The sequence below is a fragment of the Daucus carota genome, chromosome 5 (assembly GCF_001625215.2).
Source record: "Daucus carota subsp. sativus chromosome 5, DH1 v3.0, whole genome shotgun sequence".
In the NCBI taxonomy this organism is placed as follows: domain Eukaryota; kingdom Viridiplantae; phylum Streptophyta; class Magnoliopsida; order Apiales; family Apiaceae; genus Daucus; species Daucus carota.
In genome coordinates, this window is record NC_030385.2 from 11991357 (window position 1) to 12009901 (window position 18545).

At 31.5% G+C, this 18545-nt stretch overlaps 2 protein-coding genes across 2 annotated transcripts; one reads left to right on the forward strand and one right to left on the reverse strand.

The window, feature by feature from the left end:
- Positions 1–2649: 2649 nt before the first annotated feature.
- LOC108221339 (zinc finger BED domain-containing protein RICESLEEPER 2-like) lies at positions 2650–5014 on the reverse strand. Its single transcript, XM_017395222.1, has 3 exons — positions 4978–5014; positions 2808–4840; positions 2650–2712 (listed from the first exon to the last, which is right to left on the reverse strand). Exons 1-3 carry the CDS (start codon positions 5012–5014, stop codon positions 2650–2652), a joined length of 2133 nt encoding a protein of 710 aa, XP_017250711.1.
- A 5715-nt stretch (positions 5015–10729) lies between these two features.
- On the forward strand, positions 10730–12484 carry LOC108203663 (AAA-ATPase ASD, mitochondrial-like). The gene has a single exon (XM_017372674.2). The coding sequence runs from the start codon at positions 10809–10811 to the stop codon at positions 12363–12365; it is 1557 nt and encodes a 518-aa protein (XP_017228163.1). The 5' UTR covers positions 10730–10808; the 3' UTR covers positions 12366–12484.
- Positions 12485–18545: the final 6061 nt, after the last annotated feature.

The following is an 18545-nucleotide window of genomic DNA, read 5'->3' on the forward strand; positions in this document are numbered from 1 at the left end:
GATAAAAGGGATATCTTATTGGTATTTAGGTATTTAGATGTTTGTCAATAAGTAAATTATATGATGTGATATTGTGAGCAGAATAATGAGTACTGAAGAGAGTATCTAGCTAATGTGTGGACCCAAAGAAGAGTGATCCATATCTGACTATGAAGATGAAGAGCTTAGTGACACAAAATTGAAGGATTTTGCTTAGGAGAATCAGCCCTACGAGGATGAAGATGATGAAGAAAACCTCAATCCCGACAAACTTTAGTTCACTGCATCTTTTGAGGAGTCTGAGTGTGAGGAGTCTAAGTATCAATCAAAGAAGACTTTAATATATACTTAAATATATTTCTAGAAAGATAAATTACTTTGGTGGGTCGTGAATAATTTTAAATGATTTAAACCAATTTTCTAGGGTAAACACTGTATTACGAAAAACTGAAAGAGACCAGTTTTATGTGAAGGAGATCAGTTTTATATTGATTGAATTGTTATAGTCGAATTGATTGATTAATTAAGTTATATGTGATGTTCAAATTATTAAAATAGGGATAACAAAGGTGGGCTTTAGAAAAGTTATTGAAAATCCAAAATCATTACTTATTTCATATGGGTCACACGGGTCATAGATATTATATCCACAACTAAGATTTGTTTAGTTAAATGAAATAAAGTGTATTTGTTTATGTAATTATATTTAATTCAATCAATATTAGTTAATGTGAATCGGTAAGTTTCGGGTGATAGGCATTAATTTAAATTATTTATATATATATAGTTGTAAACCTATTTTTGTCATTCAATGGACATCTGTAAAATTGTAAAATTTAAATAAGAACTCGTAAAATTTGTAAAATTTTAAAATTTCTATTTTGTTCAAGATTCAAATGTTAATTGGTTGATAAAAGTTTCATAAATTTTGACGAGTATGAATGATTTTCCTTGTTTCTTCAAAACTTTATCTTTTTCTAGAACTATATGAAATATAAAAACTAATAACTGTAAACTTTTCTGAAAAGCAGATACATGACGACATCAGTGGGGCCCATTTGGTTGTGACGGTTTATGTAAGTTCTTCCTGTTCATATCCTTTGCTGGAATTATATTAAATTTTTTTGCTACCTTTTACCAATGGGGTTGGGAAAAACTGTTGCCCTACAAGGAAATGTTAGAAATTTATCCCCTCATCTCCTTATGCGTATTCAAAAGTCTGGAACGGACCATTTATGCTCAACCAATGTAACTGAAGTGACTCTAAAAAGAATATGTGATGAGTAGATATGAGGATTTGAATTGACACGGGTACAAAAGAATTTAATCACAAGTACGCATCTCTAGAAACATTTTTCTGTAATTTACATGCCGATTCAGAACTCCATGATAAGTAAATTGAATTTTTTATGCTAAGAATGTGTGTGTGCATTTGTGTAGATTCTGTCATGTCATTAGAGTAATTTGCTTGATGACTTCCCTTATGAGGAGGTTTACCGTCGATTCATCAAAGTGGGCAGTTTTTGTTACCGATGATGATGATGATGTAGATGGCTGGATGAGCTTCATCAAGTCTCGTTTATCGGGTTTGTTACAGTCGGTAGGTTCTTTTGAATATAAATTGAATGTATTATGGAAACCTTTTGGAAGCTTTTTTTTTCCATTAAAAATAATAACACGGACGAATGAAAAAATATTACCGGTCTGGTCTTAACTCTCGTGGTTTTACTTAATCAAGTTATAGTTTAAATCAATTTTCCTGAGAAGCACGACAACTTGATTGAGCTTAGATATAATACCTTGGAGCTCGAGTAAGACACACCTGAGGCTTTACTAGGAAACCAAGCAGAATGCTAAATTATTAAAATCTAAACCACCATTACTCTCTAAATTTTGAAACTAATAGAATTATATAATTTAACAAAATGTAAAATGGATACTTAGGGTGAAAACGAGTCGAACATCTTCGAGTATATATGTGGTCGGATTCTACTCGAATTTATAACTACTCGTTTTTATTCGACTCGTATTCGATAATTTTTAAAAAAAATTGATCATATTCGACTCGAGTTCGATTTCTAATATTCGTATTCGATTCGACTCGATCCGTATAAATATCGAATAATTTATATATATCGAACTTTTATATTTATTTGGATTCGATCACATTATATATATTAATACTTGATTTTTTAAAAATAAATATTCGATTGATTTTCATGACATAGATTAAGCCAGGTATTAAGCAGATCAAAACACATTATTCGATTTAGTCTCTTTCAGTACTTATATAAGAAGGCTCAGTACTTGTCAGTATATTACAAGTCATTTGCTGCATGAACCGGGAGCCAAAAACCATGCCTCCATTCCTACTTGAAAACTCCACCAGAAATATAATATTAAAGTTTAAAACTCCACCAGAAAATATAACATGAATACATGCAATCAATTATAACTACATAGAAACATTGTTACGCAATTTATTCAAATATCAAATATTAATATGTCTTGAGCAACACCAATCCAATATTAAGGTACCAACAGAGCCTTTATTACATCACACCAAATTAAAAACTAAGTCTTAGAGAAGAAAATAAAAGCCAAACTCTGAAACTGATAGTAAAATGAGTTGCCCAGCTACAACTTCTTTATTCCTTCATCCTTTTGAGTTTAATCCAACACCACCGAACCAGAGCAACTAGATGAATCAGTTAACTCACCTTCCTCATCATACTGCAAACAAATTAGTATTTGAAAACAATATATTATTACATATTAAATACATATCTACTAGTATAAGAACAACATAATAAAAAATATTATAATACCATTGGATTCAGAGTAAAATTTGAAATTTTGTAATCAGCTCTAAGCCAATCAGAAGTGCAAATCAAGGCTTCAACAGTTTCTGGCTTCAAAGAACTCCTGTACTGATCTAGCACTCGGCCACCTGCACTAAAGGTAGATTCAGAAGCCACTGTAGTGATTGGAACAGAAAGAATATCTTTGGCCATCTCTGACAATACTCTAAATTTTAGAGTATTACTCTTCCACCATTGTAGAGCATCAAATGACTCCCCTAGAGAGCATATGTATCTTCCTTCCTCCAGATAGACATCCAAATCAGATTTTAAAGGAGATATATGATCAATTCCTTGAGCCCAAGTATTAAACTCAGCAATGCTTTTAGTCATATTCTTACCACCACCCAACTGAACTGCAGAATCAATGTTACTAGTAGACGAAATGGAATTGGTGGACATACCTTTGCAATGATTTGTAGCATAGTGATTATACAACTCATGCAAAGTCATGAGAACTAAATCAGCATTTCGTTTTGCTTCTGCATCAATCAAGTATATTTTAGGAAAACAGAAGTGAATCAAGAACATCTTATATCTGGGATCAAGCACAGATGCAATAGCCATCAATAAATTACATTCTGACCAGTGCTTGTCAAACTTGACCTTCATTTTCATAGCCATATTCCTCATAAATTCAGACTCATCAACACAAGTTGAAAGTAACAACTCTTTGATTTTCCAAATCTCTGGAAGAAAGATATTTGAAGTTGGATACTCAAAGCCTGAAAAAATAGTGGTTGCTTCATGAAACACTTCTAAAAACCGAATTACTTTTATCATTTTTTCCCAATCCTCTTCAGAAGGGATAGAACGAAAAAAAGGATCCCTCTCATGGTACCTTGGAAACACATCTTTATATATCAAAGCAGAATCTAGCATTGCATATGTCGAATTCCATCTTGTCGCGACATCTAATGTAAGTTTCTTAACATTAGACAATTGACATTGCCTAGCTATTTCATAGAACTTATGTAACCTGCTTGGAGAACCCTTTAGATACTTCATACTATCTCTGACATTAGCAATTATATCCCCTATAATGCTTAATCCATCCTGAACCATTAAATTAAGTACATGGGCACAACATCTGACATGAAAAATCTTTCCACCAAAATGTAAGTTGCCTTTCAAGGAAAATGAATCTTTCAAATGCCTAGCTGCAGAATCATTACTAGATGCATTATCCAAAGTAATAGTTGAAATTTTATTCTCAATTCCCCATTGGTTCAAGCATGTAAAAATGGAATCACTTATCATGAGACCAGTGTGAGGCGGGGGAATATGACAAAAGTTAATTACCCTTTTCTGTAGCTTCCAATCAGGATCAACGAAATGAGCAGTGATTGTCATATAGCCTACGGTTTGGTTTGAAGTCCACAAATCCGAAGTCAGGCTAATTGTTCTTACACTAGTAAAAAAGGCCATTAACTTTTTTCTTTCAAGGGCATATATTTTCATACAATCAGCTCTAATCGTAACCCTTGACATCGGTTCAAATCTAGGATTTAGACTCCTCAAATACATGACAAAGAAAGGATGCTCGACCATTCTAAATGGGTACTCATGAACAATTATCATTTTAGCCAAAATTTCTCTAACCTTTTCTCTATCATACTTAAAAGAAGTCAAACTGTTCAACTTGCCCTCAGGATCAACACTAGGAAAAGACAACACCTTTTGATTTGTACCAGAAATTTTAGCCAATCGTACCATACGAACATTCAAATGTCTTCCCAGGTGACTAGTTGAACCACTAGATTGAGGTGCCATATTTAAACCACAATGGTTGCACTCAATTTTCTTTTCTCCATTTTCAAGTTCAGTTTTTGTAAAATCAAGCCATACCTTTGAGGTTGTCCTCTTATTTCTTACTTTCTTTTTTGCAGCAACCTGAGCAGCAAGAGATGATTGTCCATTGGATTGGTCGATGACCCTTTTTCGAACAACTTCAGTAGCATTCTGAGTCTCTTGATTGTCAACTTGGCTGACATTAGTACCTATCATATATCAATAAACATTATCATACATAAGTTTTCACACCAAATAAAGATCAAGGATCGATTACGAATTACAAACTAATATGAACTAATAATGGATAATTCAGATACACAAAGCAAAAGACAAAAATAATCACCATTTTCAACTTCAGCTGATCCTAAATCAATATTCATGTTGAACACGAAATGAATATCAATGGTTGTATAACTTCAGAGGAACTAGATGTACTGGTAAAGTGTATGGGGTTTCTAGGGATAATAATCTTTATATAGGCGTAAAATATCGAATGAAAATCAAAATTAACAACTCATACCTTTGGGATTGAATGATTGATCGCCTTGATTTCGAAGTTTGTGTTGATTTCTTCGAACAGATTGGTATATTTGATACTCCCTCCGTTCCTAAATAATAGTCGCTTTGACTTTTTGCACGTATTTTGAGGTGCAATAAAAACATATTTCTACACATTATTTTCCAAAATTTCTTTTTTTGAATAAAAATATAGATGTCAAACTTTTATTCAGAAAAAAAAAATTGAAAAATAATATATAAAAATATATTTTTTGTACACCTCAAATTACGTGAACAAAGTCAAAGCGACTATTATTTAGGAACGGAGGGAGTAGCAACTATCTGTTTTGTAAAAGAGGGATCAATTATCTGCTTAATTGAGATACTGCATAGCTATACATCGGTGATTGATATTTTATCATATCAATTCCTCTATTCTTTCCTTACCGAAAGACAGCTAAGAGCTTAAGTCACGCGTGTATCATAAATATATTTTATATTTTACATATATATGTACCGTATGTAATTCGAATATAAATGAGCGAATCCGAATCGAATATTTGAATCTAAACCGAGCCGCCGAATCAAAATCTGAACGAATAATATAATGGTCATATTCGACTCGAAATTTATTCGAATAGCAAAATGGATTCGAATTCGTCTGAATTTTATACGAATACAAGCAATATTCGTTTTGCAACGAGTCGGATCCGGTTCGAATCCGGATTACTCGGATTCGTTTTCAGCCCTATGGATACTTATTATTTCTAAAATTATCAAAATTACCTTCATCATGCCTTCGAGCTTATTTCTAAAGAATTCCTTTGACCTTTATGAGAATTAGGCTGAGTTTTTGTCTCCATTGTAGGACACTTCCACGATTGCTTGAATTTATTACCTTTAGTCAAGTTTAAATTAGTTGTACTTGTATATGATTTAGTTACTGATAAACCTTGTGTGAACCATGTTTGCAAGTGCCGAAAAACATATGCAACAATTATATCTTTATACAAAAACTAAACAACACAGATGCACGTAGTAAATTCAAAGAATATAGCAAACATAGTATGAATAAAACTGATGTACGTACCTGTGGGGCCTAGGGTATGTATTATAAAACTGATAAAGATTACAAAATCAGGCGGAATTGTCGAATTATAAACAAGCGTACATAATCTCCACAAACAAACCTACATAATGACAACTAACAAAGAAAATCACAAACTACATTACAGCTAATCTACAAACCGAGGTTGCTATTTTCTGCATTAGTTATAGTTCTAGACAGATACTGATATACATATATTATCTTCAAACGTGTCATGAATTATGTTCGCCAGCACTTAACAATATTTCAATTAAACACAAACATTGGGGCTGTAAGTATAATGAAAGTCAACAAAACAATTATAATGAAATTAGCAACTACTTGAATAATCACAAAATCATTTCATAATTACGAAATCCTTAGGATACTTCAGTGTATATTGTGTGTGTGTGTCAGAGAGCGGAGGAACGAGAGAAAGAGAAAACAATAGCAAAATAGAGACAGAAAGAAAGAGAGCGAGCGAGCGAGCGAGATAGAGAAAGAGCAAGATAGAGATAGAGACACATAGAGAGAGAGGGAGAGGGAGAGGGGGGGAGAGAGAGATTAAGGTAACCGCTAACTGCTAACTTAGAATTTCTATACATTTAATGAAGACATTAAGGTAAAATAGAACTATAAAAAGAAAAGCTCCTCATCCAAGCGGATTGAACATGCTAGTGCGTGTAAGTTTGTGGGAATAAAATTAGGGCTAAAACATTATTAATGGTAATATTTTACTAGGCTGGACTATGCTATACAAGTATAGATATTAGGGCTTAAATAAATTGAACGGTTCTCGTTTACTTATAATGCTTTTGTGTATTTAAGTCGCGAAGAAAGTTTGAAGAAGATTTGTTTAATTGCTGGTACTTTGTTGCATGATTGATGTGACTTAGTTTATAGTATCGTTTAACGACGAGGACTAAAGATTCATTTCTCTCATGAGTACTTTTTTATACAAATAATTGATTTGGTTTTAAATTTTTTATATATTACAACTAATTTAAACATTAATCTAATAAAAATTATTTAAATAATTAAATAAATATGTCAGAAATCATGAATATCCATCATTGAACCTATGACACATATAATTCTGAATTCTTTGATACGTTAAGAAAGATACTTACAGAGAACTTGTTGTGTGCCGCGTTGAATCAAACTCTGCTGTTTGCATAATTTTATGGTCTGCATAAAAAGGTTAAACAGATTATGTCCTGACTGCATAAAAATGAATTGACTTTGCAGGAATAACAATCACATAACATATTGGGATGTTCGTATACTCCAGTTAATTCAAGTATCTCTATAAGTATTGACATATATATGACGTATATATAGAAATAATTACAATACATCTCCAATATTTAGAGTTGTATAATTATCATAAGATTCAGGGTCTCAACATAAATCCTCCAACAATAACGGTTTAGCCGACCATAATAATAAAATAAACAAAAAATATGGGGAGATTAAGATACGATACAAAATATAAGGTAGACTTATAAGTATATTTTGTTGGACAATTGTGATAATAATACCCATTCCACAATGTCATAATACCGGCCAAAAATTTGCATAAGGATTATTAAATAATGAACATCCAAACGGAATATATCTGCAAATTTAAGATAGCTATTGTATAAAAAAAAAGGTTTTTTACAAATTAACATGTAAATATCAACAAGTTCATAATAAAAATAATTTACTTAAATTAAACTTAAATTTTATTATTTATAGTTTAATATTTTAATATAATAAAACTCACGTGGATATAATTCTCAGCTTAAAAAGGATGCCTGAAGATTAAAGAACATGATGTAAGCAGCCTGGCGTAATCATTAATCACTACTTCACCAGTCAACCAAAGCTATGCGGCTCCTTATATTTAATTATCGGATCATATTTTCTACTAGCTTTATAGCGACATTTCCATTGAAATTACGAAGAAATGAATGGAAAATGAACAAAATGCACCGTATATGGTTCAATTATGGTGACGAAATTACCATTGTTTTTAATAAAAAAAGATAAATATTAAATTATTTTTGTTGCAAATTTTTCCAATAAACGTCCAAGTATGTGGATAGCATAAGTTGAAAATTAAGCGAGGAATCTGCAAGCGGCAGTACGAAGACAAAGGCTAGCGTTAGCAGAATAAATTACCATTTTGTATTCCGTCCCGACCATATTTTTTACACTTTTATTTTTAAATATCTCATTCAATTCTTTACTACTCTGTTTTTTTGTTTTTATACATTTTTACTTTTTTTGGATATTTCACTATACATTTTATAACTTTACTAAAATAGAAATTTTTTTTAATAGCAATTTTTTGAATTACATATATTTATATTTGATAATATATTTGTCATATATGTCCTTTGTAATTGATTATATATTTAGTTATTGAATTGTATAATTCGTTTATACCTATAAGACTTGTTGTATTTTTACTTTAATTATTATGTTCTTTTTGAGAGAGTGTCATAATTGATGCTTTTTGATCGTATATTAGATTTTGTTTGTCGTTTATTAATGATTGTATCATTTTAGAGGATTTTGTTTCGGTATCTAGCATAATCATTCATACTTGGCTCTTTTTTTTTCCTCCTTTTTTTCTCTCTCTTTATTTTCTTCCTTTCCGCGGCTTTTTGTCTTCCATCAGGGTTTTGTTTTCGATCATTGAAGTTTTATTAGCTAAATTTCCGGGGCCATCTCTACATGACCTTTGGTTAGTCGGTAGACTTTTTTGAATGAAAGTTTTCCTTTCCTCTTAGCTAAATTTTCGGGGCCATCTCTGCATGACCTTTGGTTAGTTGGTAGACTTTTTTGAATGAAAATTTTCCTTTCCTCTTAGCTAAATTTTCAGGGCCATCTCTGCATGACCTTTGGTTAGTTGGTAGACTTTTTTGAATGAAAGTTTTCTTTTTTTTTTTTAGTTTCGCAGATTTTGCTTTTCTTCCTATTGTTTTATTTTAAATATCAAAATTTTTATCTAATTTTCGTGGAGCGTTTCAACATGTCCTTTAATTAGATGAAAATATTTCATGTATGAAAGAAACTATCTCTTCGGTATTATATTTCAATACAATTCACAGACGTGAAAGTCTCATGACAAAGAAAAATCTAAACCATCTGGTACTTTCATATAATTTTTTTCATTGTCTAACCCAAACATAAACACTCAGTTACAACGCAGGAGTATGAAATTACTAGATAAACAATTCTCCCATTAATTTTTTATATTTTAAATAAACACATAATAATATTCAAAAAAATATAAATTATTTTAAAATTAATACGTTGAATTCTGAACCCTTTATCAATCGTTATTTTAACCCGTCAACTATCAAATGTTATAGTCATAACCATATCAAATTTCTAATGTAAAACAAAGTTATAGAAGCTGTTTAGGATCACTTAAAATAATTGTTTGCTATTTATAAATAAATAAGAAATTAATTATAAGTGAAAAATAACTTTTATTTTAGGGATCTTTTTAAAAATACCCATCTGTAAAATTATTTTTTAAAAAATACTACCATCTTTTTCATTGTTTTTAAAAATACCTTTTCATAAATTTTTTTTTTCAAAAATACGATTTGCAACTTTTGCAACCTCATTTGCAACTTTGGACGGCGCAGCCGTAAAAGTTGCAAATGAGTTTGCAAAAGTTGCAAATGAGGTTGCAAAAATTGCAAATAAAAATGAAAAGTTGCAACTGTTGCAACTGTTGCAACTGCAATTGCAACTAGTTCAACTGAAAACTGTAAGTTGCAAAAGTTGCAAATGAGGTTGCAAAATGAGGTTGCAAATGAAGTTGCAACTGCGGTTGCAAAAGTTGCAACTGCAGTTGCAACTTTTGCAACTTCATTTGCAACCTCAGTTGCAACTAAATGCAACTGAAAACTGTAAGTAACAACAGATGTATGGTGTGCCCCTAGCGGGGCCATTAGATTACAATAGAATCAACTGAATGCAACCATATGCAACTGAATACAACCATATGCAACCATATATGCAATTACAATTCCTGATTTCAAGTTCCAGTTTTCAAATGTCATTTTCGACCTCATTTTCGGAATCGATATATATATATATATATATATAATGCAACCATATTCAGCTGCATATGAAGTTGCAAAAGAGGTTGCAACACGGCTGGCGCCGCCTGTAGTTGCAAATGAGGTTGCAAAAGTTGCAAACAGTATTTTTGAATATTTTTTTTATGAAAAGGTATTTTTAAAAATAATTCTGGAAGATAGTATTTTTGAAAATAATAAAAGAAAAGATAGGTAGTTTTGTAGATTTCCCTTTGTTTTATATATCTGGATAAACTAACTTAAGTAAATTTATTATATAAACGATACGAACCGACTTATAAATTTATTATGTCATGCGTGTTAAATATTTAATAGTCCGAGGCACCTTCTGCGCAATGCTTATTTACACAAGTGGAAACTGATCGGTATCTGCCTGGAATATAAACAACACTACTCTAAACTCTCATCTTTCTATAAATAACCTTAATCTTTCAGCAATCTCTTCAGAGATTTGACACATTTATTTATCTACAAATTAAGAATATGATAAGTGGTGAAATGTGGACTAGCATAGGCTCTGTGCTCGCAAGCCTGATGTTTTTATGGGCTATGTTCAAGCAATATTTTCCATATGATATCAGCCGTTTTTTCCAGCGATATGGTCATAAACTTGTCTCTTTCTTCTACCCTTATATCCAAATCACATTCCATGAGTACTCTGGCGATGGTTTTCATCGTGCCACGGCCTATGTCGCGATTCAGCGTTACTTGGCTGCCAATTCCTCGGGGACAGCCAACAGACTGAAGGCTGATTCAGTAAAAGACACTGAAACACTTGTGCTTAGCATGGATGATCAAGAAGAAATCACCGACGAGTATCGAGGGGTTCGGGTATGGTGGGCTTCCAGCATGACCACGCCTAAGGCTCAGTCCATTTCTTTTTTTCCCCGGGAGGATGATAAGAGGTTTTATACATTGAGTTTCCACAAGAAGTATCGCGAATTGGTCACTAAGTCTTACTTGACTCATGTTTTGGCTGAAGGGAAATCTATTGCAGTGAAGAATCGACAGAGAAAGTTGTACACGAATAATAAGAAGGAGACGTGGTCTAGATATGGGAGGACTATGTGGAGTCATGTTGTGTTTGAGCATCCAGCTAGTTTCGAGACTCTTGCATTGGAGGTGAAGGTGAAGATGGATATCATGAATGATTTAATTACGTTTAGTAAGGGGAAAGATTATTATGCGAAAGTTGGGAAGGCTTGGAAAAGAGGGTACCTTCTTTATGGTCCTCCGGGTACTGGGAAATCTACTATGATAGCGGCTATGGCTAATCTGTTGAACTACGATGTGTATGATCTTGAGTTAACCTCTGTTAAGGATAATACAGAGTTGAGAAAGTTGCTTATTGATACTTCTGGGAAGTCGATTATAGTGATTGAGGACATTGATTGTTCTCTTGATCTCACAGGGCAGAGGAAAAAGAAGGGCAAGGACGGGGAATCTGAGGACGAAAAGGATGCTGTTAAAAAGGCCGTTGAAAATTCAGGGACTGATGATGGGAGCAAAGTGACTTTATCAGGGCTGCTGAATTTCATTGATGGCCTTTGGTCTGCTTGTGGAGGGGAAAGAATTATTGTCTTTACAACCAATTATCTGGAGAAACTTGACCCTGCTTTGATCCGAAGAGGGCGTATGGACAAGCATATTGAGATGTCTTATTGTTCGTTTGAGGCATTTAAGGTGCTTGCAAGGAATTATTTAGATTTAGAATTTCATGAACTATTTCAAAGAATTGAAGAGTTGCTTGGAGAAACTGATATGACTCCTGCTGATGTTGCGGAGAATCTGATGCCTAAGTCTGCTGAAGAGGACGGTGTGAGTTGCTTGAATTGTTTGATAAGTGCGCTAGAGGATGCAAAAGTTGCGGTAGCTAAAGCCAAGGAAGAAGAGAAACTCAAGGCGGAGGAAGAAGAGAAACGCAAGGCCGAGGGAGAAGAGAAAGGCAAGTCTGAGAAAAAAGAGGATCTGAAAGAAAAGAGTGGTGAAGAAACATCAGGAAGCAAGGATGTGAAAGAAAATGGAGCAGTGGTTATCTAACTTTTATCTGCATTGTATAGGAGACTGTTGAATTTTAGCTACTTGTTTGTTGTGATTTTCTGAGTATGCATTGTTGTATATGATCATATGCTAATAAAAATCTGTAGCTTTACATGAAACTGATCATACTTTTCTCTCAGTGTTGCCTTATTAGACTAATGTTTCTTCGGACTGATTACTTGAAAGTTACCTGCGGGAAATAACATTGCATTTATAACCCCTGGTGCTGCAAACATCAGGTCTAACTCAAGATTCTCTAGTTAAATTACCAATACAGCCGATTCTGAGCTACCAACCTGGGAGCATGGCTCGTGATGGGTTCTTTGACTTGGGGTATACAAACGTGTAGTGACTGTGTAGTTGTATAAATCTTTTATTCTAGTAAATTAAAATTTAAGTAAGAAATTTGTATTTATAAAAATAGATTAAAAAATTAAATTATGAATAATAGACAGTCGATACATTTTAAATCAAAAATCCAAAATAGTAGCTTATTCTAATTTTGAATTAAGGGATCATAGTAAGATGCATTAAAGAAGGGGGAATGTCCTAGATATTAAATGACCTTTCCTTAGTGTTCGGCTATACCAAGAATCTTTTTTTTTTTGTCACACTATACCAAGAATCTTTGAATGTATAGTGTCCTCTGGCGTTCTAACTCAGTTCCAACCATATACTTGTCGCAATCTACCAAGCTAGTACGCTAAATTCTGCAACGTATCTTAATTATATAAATGAATTTTCTATATATTTTTGAAAACATATCTACTATATATTTTTATTTAAATAATTATAAAATTTAAAATAAATAATAAATATTTTTAGAAAAATCTAGATATATTATCTAAAATACTAGAATTCACCACGTTTCATTTGGTTATAGTATCGTTGAAGAAAAATGTGTATAACTTAACAAGAAAAAATATTTACTTTCTCGACACATTTTTTGAGGTATTCATTTGATATTTTATATGACTTTAGTGATCAAAATGATACCTCTTAAAGATCAATGAAAGAAGTGATATATGACCTTCACTTCAGTGACCAACTTGATACTTAACCCCATATAAAAGAAGATAATATTATTATATGATTATTAATATACAACCGATGATATGTTTCAACTAAATATATTAATGTTATTTTTAATTACTCCATGTTAGAAAATATAAAAAAGATTATAGTTTTAGTTAAAAAGGATAATTGATTGTATAAGCAGGCCCATAATTCGGTTCAAGTACCGACCAACCAAACTTTTAATTGATTATATGTAGGGATGGGCATTCACCCCGCCCCGCTCGACCCCGATTTTGGGGAATTTTCGGGGGCGGGGCGGGGATCGGGTAAAGTTTTATTAAAAATTCGGGGATCGGGGCGGGGTCGGGGATTCGTGTCTCCCCGACCCTGATTGTGTGTATATAAAAACAATAATATGTTTGTATATATTATACTAAATAAATAATTAAAAATAGATAGTTTATATAGTATTATTAAAATTAAAAAATAATCTTTATTTTTATTGGTCGATTATAATTATATTTGTAATATAATATATTTTATAATTTCAAAATTATCTTTTATTTATATTATAAATCAATTTTAATATGATTTGATGTTGAAAATATGAGATAATATCATTTTATTAGTATATTAGGAGTTATTATTTTGTTTTTTTATTAAAAAGTATATTATATAACATAAAGTCATTATTTTTTTATTAAAAAATTAAATTTCCTGAATCCCCGCGGGGATCCCTAATTATATGTTCGGGTCTTTTTCCAGATTTTGAGTTCGGATCAGGTTTTGAGTTTTGGATTTTGAATGAGGTTTCGAAGCGATATACTTAGTGGGTGTTTGGCACGGGCTTATAAGCCCGGCTTCTGGAATTATAAGTTAGAAGCACTTATTTGTACCGTTTGTGTAAGAAGTCAAGAAGTACTTAAAAAAAGCTACGAATGTTAGCTTTTGTCTCACGGCTTCTACTTATTTCCCAAACACTTTTATCATTTACTAGCTTATAGCCCGTGCAAGGCACGGGAGCTTTTTAATTATTTATAAACTTTTTAAATATATATTAAATGGTGTGAAAAAATTTACGATCCGATGGATAAAAATAATTTTGTAGGAAATATTTATTTTGGATTAAAAAAATCAAAAACACATGAAACACAGAATTTGTTTTAGATTCAGAAAAGGAATTATAAACATGTAAGTAGATGTCAGTTTCCTTATAGAACAGAATTTCTAATCTAACGGTGCTTATTTGTTCAATATACGATCCAAGATAAGCTTTTGGACCATAGGACCATGCGACCAAATTATCTCCCTTACGCTTATTATATATAATGCCAAAGTATTAAATTCTTTCTAACAAATTTTAAATTATTTTAAGTAGAATATGTGACGCCAACTTCTATTAGATTATATTTATAAATGTATTTTATATTAGAATTATTATAATGTGATTTAAATATTTTTCTAAAAATTTTTATGGTTCGAGATTAAAATTCATAAACACAATTTGTTTTGAATTAAGAAGATGAATCATAAACATACAATAAGATGGTAGAATTTGTTTTGGATTAAGAAAAAGTTTTTGTATTCGTTCCTCACATAAATCGGGCTTATTAATTTTAAAATATATTAGATAAAAATAATTTTGTGACAGTGCGATTTATATGATTCTACAAATAAAATTGGTAGAAAATATTTATTTTGAATTAAAAAAAATCATAAACACTTGAAATACAGAATTTGTTTTGGATTCAGAAAAGGTATTATAAACATGCAATTAGATATCAGTTGTCTTATGGAACAGAAGTTAATTTTGTTCTAATTTAACGGTGCTTATTTGTTCAATATACGATCCGATGGATAAAAATAATTTTGTGACGGTGCGATTTATACGATTCTATAATTAAAATTTGTAGGAAATATTTATTTTGGATTAAAAAAACCAAAAACACATTAAAGACAGAATTTGTTTTGGATTCAGAAAAGGAATTATAAACATGCAAATATATGTCAGTTTCCTTACAAAACAGAATTTAATTTTGTTCTAATCTAACGGTGCTTATTTGTTCTAATATACGATCCAACGGACGATAAGCTTTTGAACCATAGTACCATGCGACCAAATTATCTCCCTTACGCTTATTATATATAAGTATATAATAAGTCTTAACTTGTTTCTAATATCTACTCCACTTTTTTACTTTAAGCAATAAGCACTTATTTTAATGTCATCCAAACGGCCCCTTAATATCCAAATCCAAATCCAAATCTAAATATTCAGATTGGGTAAATTCAAAATTTCGAATTTCATATTTGTATCCGTCGGATCAGATTATTTTATCATCCCATATATCATTCATTCCGCACATGATCAGGAGGCGAAGATGCTTAAGGTCATTTTACGCTCGAATTTTTCATATCCTTTCGTTTTCTGTTTATATCCATCAATTTTCCTCTGTTATTATATTATACGTATTATATTATACATATACGAGGACACTCTTATTTACTTGCACAGATTGTATATGAGCTTTTCTCTCAGCTCTCGGTCTTTATTTTCTTTTTTTTTTTTGTTTCTCCCGGCAAATTAGATGGGCTATCTTTGCAGAAGAGTCAGAGTTATGATATTTGAAAATTTTAGCTGTAACTTTTTAATTCAAATATGTAAATGATAGAATTTGAATGTATTCTATTTGTTTTTTTAATAAATTTATACAATTGAACAAACTCGGTTCGTTAAAATCAGAGTGCTCCCGTTTTAAAGAGAATGACCAATAACACAAATATTCAGAACACGAGTGTGTGGGGGTTTCAAATACGTGACAGAATCACTAGATCAATTGTCATCAGTTCCTTCATCACAAAGGAACTTGCGATACATTTATGAAAACAAAAGTTTGATAAATTTAGAAAGCAAATTGAAGTTAATTTAACAAGAGGAATGGTGGTAGTGTCTTTCATTAAATACTCCCTCGGTTTCATATTACATGTCCATTATTGAGGATAAAAAAATGTTTCAAATTACTTATCAATTTCCACTTTCAATGAAATGTAGTCAAAATTTGTATTTCCAAGATGAGGTTTATAACAAATCTTATTAAATTATTTTTTCTAGATCAAAAATCTACCATATATTATACTCCCTCCGTTTCGAATTAGATGTCCACTTTGAAAAATTCACACAGTTTAAGAAAAGTAGATGTTCACTAATTAATTGTATTAAATGATCAAAATATGTGGAGTGAGATTGATCTAGGAAATATAAATGAGAGATATGTGGACTAGAATTGACTTTGGAAATATGATTTTGCATTGAAAGTTGAAGTGGACAAGTAATTTGAAACAAATTTTTTTTCTCAAAGTGGACATGTAAATTGAAACGGAGGGAGTACTTCGTCAATGCAATAAATATAATAATAAATGAATGTTTTTTAAGAAAATTAGTTTTCTTTAATATGCGTAATTTATTCAAAAGTGGACATTTATTATGAAACGGAGGGAGTAACATAATTGAGTTTAGTGCGGCTCGTTACTCTAGCTTTTCCAATAAAGTAAGTCAAGAATTGTGTACAAAATATGGAATATTGCCATTTCCGATAACAAAAATTTAAGTCACAATTTGCGTTTACATCGTGGTACTCTGCTGGTGTCGGAGTAATAATGTTAAGTATGTAATAATTTATTGGTCACTCAGCAGTCAGCACAGTGTATATAATAAATATAGTCTGATTAATCGGGAATCACTTGTCGTCATACGATCGGTGTTACTAAAAAATTAGAAAAATAAAGCCATTGTAATTTGTACATCTTTACAGTGTTAATCAATATTTGTATGAGTTATGAATACAGAGTTTTAAGATGTGTATATGGTTTCGTCCAATTTTTTTATTTGTAATATTTTCAAAATGATCATATTTCGTAATACATACAATCAAAGAGTAAGAAAAATTAATAATATATGTGATTTATCTTGTAAGATTTTTAGATTATATACAAACGTGAATGTAGCGTAATTATTTATGAAAAGAAATTTATAAAAGTTTTTCTATTGTGTGGTAACGAGCACACACAAACAATTAATTTTTAGTTAGTCGGAGCATTTTAAGTGGCAAAAATTTTCGTATATATAAGATGTCATCACTTATTTTAGTTAAATGGAAATTTTAATTAATAAAATTTTTTACACATAGAGCCATTATTATTCATAAGATGAGAATTAATAAATATTATATTAACATGTGCTCATGATCATACACGCCAGAATCCGAATAAAAAAGCATAAGAAGCGCAGACTTACCGCTAGAATTAGGGCTGTGCATTCGGTTAACCGAAACCGAAACCGAATTTTTTTTCGGTTAACCGAAACCGAATTGTATATAAAATCTCTACCGAATACCGAACCGAATTAAATTCGGTTTTTAACCGAACCGAATTTTAAATTTCGGTTAAAACCGAAAACCGAAATTATAAACCGAATTTCTTAAATAGTGTATGAAAAACCAAAATTTGCTGTCAAAGTTAAAAATAAAATAGCAACAGACAAGCAAGCAGCCAAGCAGGTAAGATTTCAGTCTTTAGTCTTCACTCTGTAATCTAAAGACTTTACTCTTAATCGATACAAGAATATATACCTGGAGCCTGGAGGCTTTGAGCAGCAGGAAGCTAATGAGTAAGATAGTAATCGCCTATGCTTATCTGTAGTTAATGAACTGGGCTCTGCTTAGGAATTTAGATTTAGGTCATATACTCTCAGACTTTCAGTAGAAACATGCCTATACTTATAAGAATATTTATATTATTAATTAAAAATATTAATTTTTTTATAAAATATATGAAAAATCGGTTAACCATTCGGTTTTCGGTTAACCGAGGTTTAAAAACCGAATAACCGAAAAACCGAAATATCAAAATTTGGCTACCGAAAACCGAACCGGAATTTAAAATTCGGTTAACCGAACCGAAATTATTTCGGTTTTTCGGTTCGGTTTTCGGTTAACCGAACCGAATGCACGCCCCTAGCTAGAATACCGTTGATATGGTTGTTAGAAGTGTACGAAATACGTAGACATAAAACGCGGGGCCGGCGATACACGCTAAGGAATATAATAATTACAAATGGACTAGAATTCAAAAAGAGAACCAGAGAATAAGCAGCTCCAAAGTCTA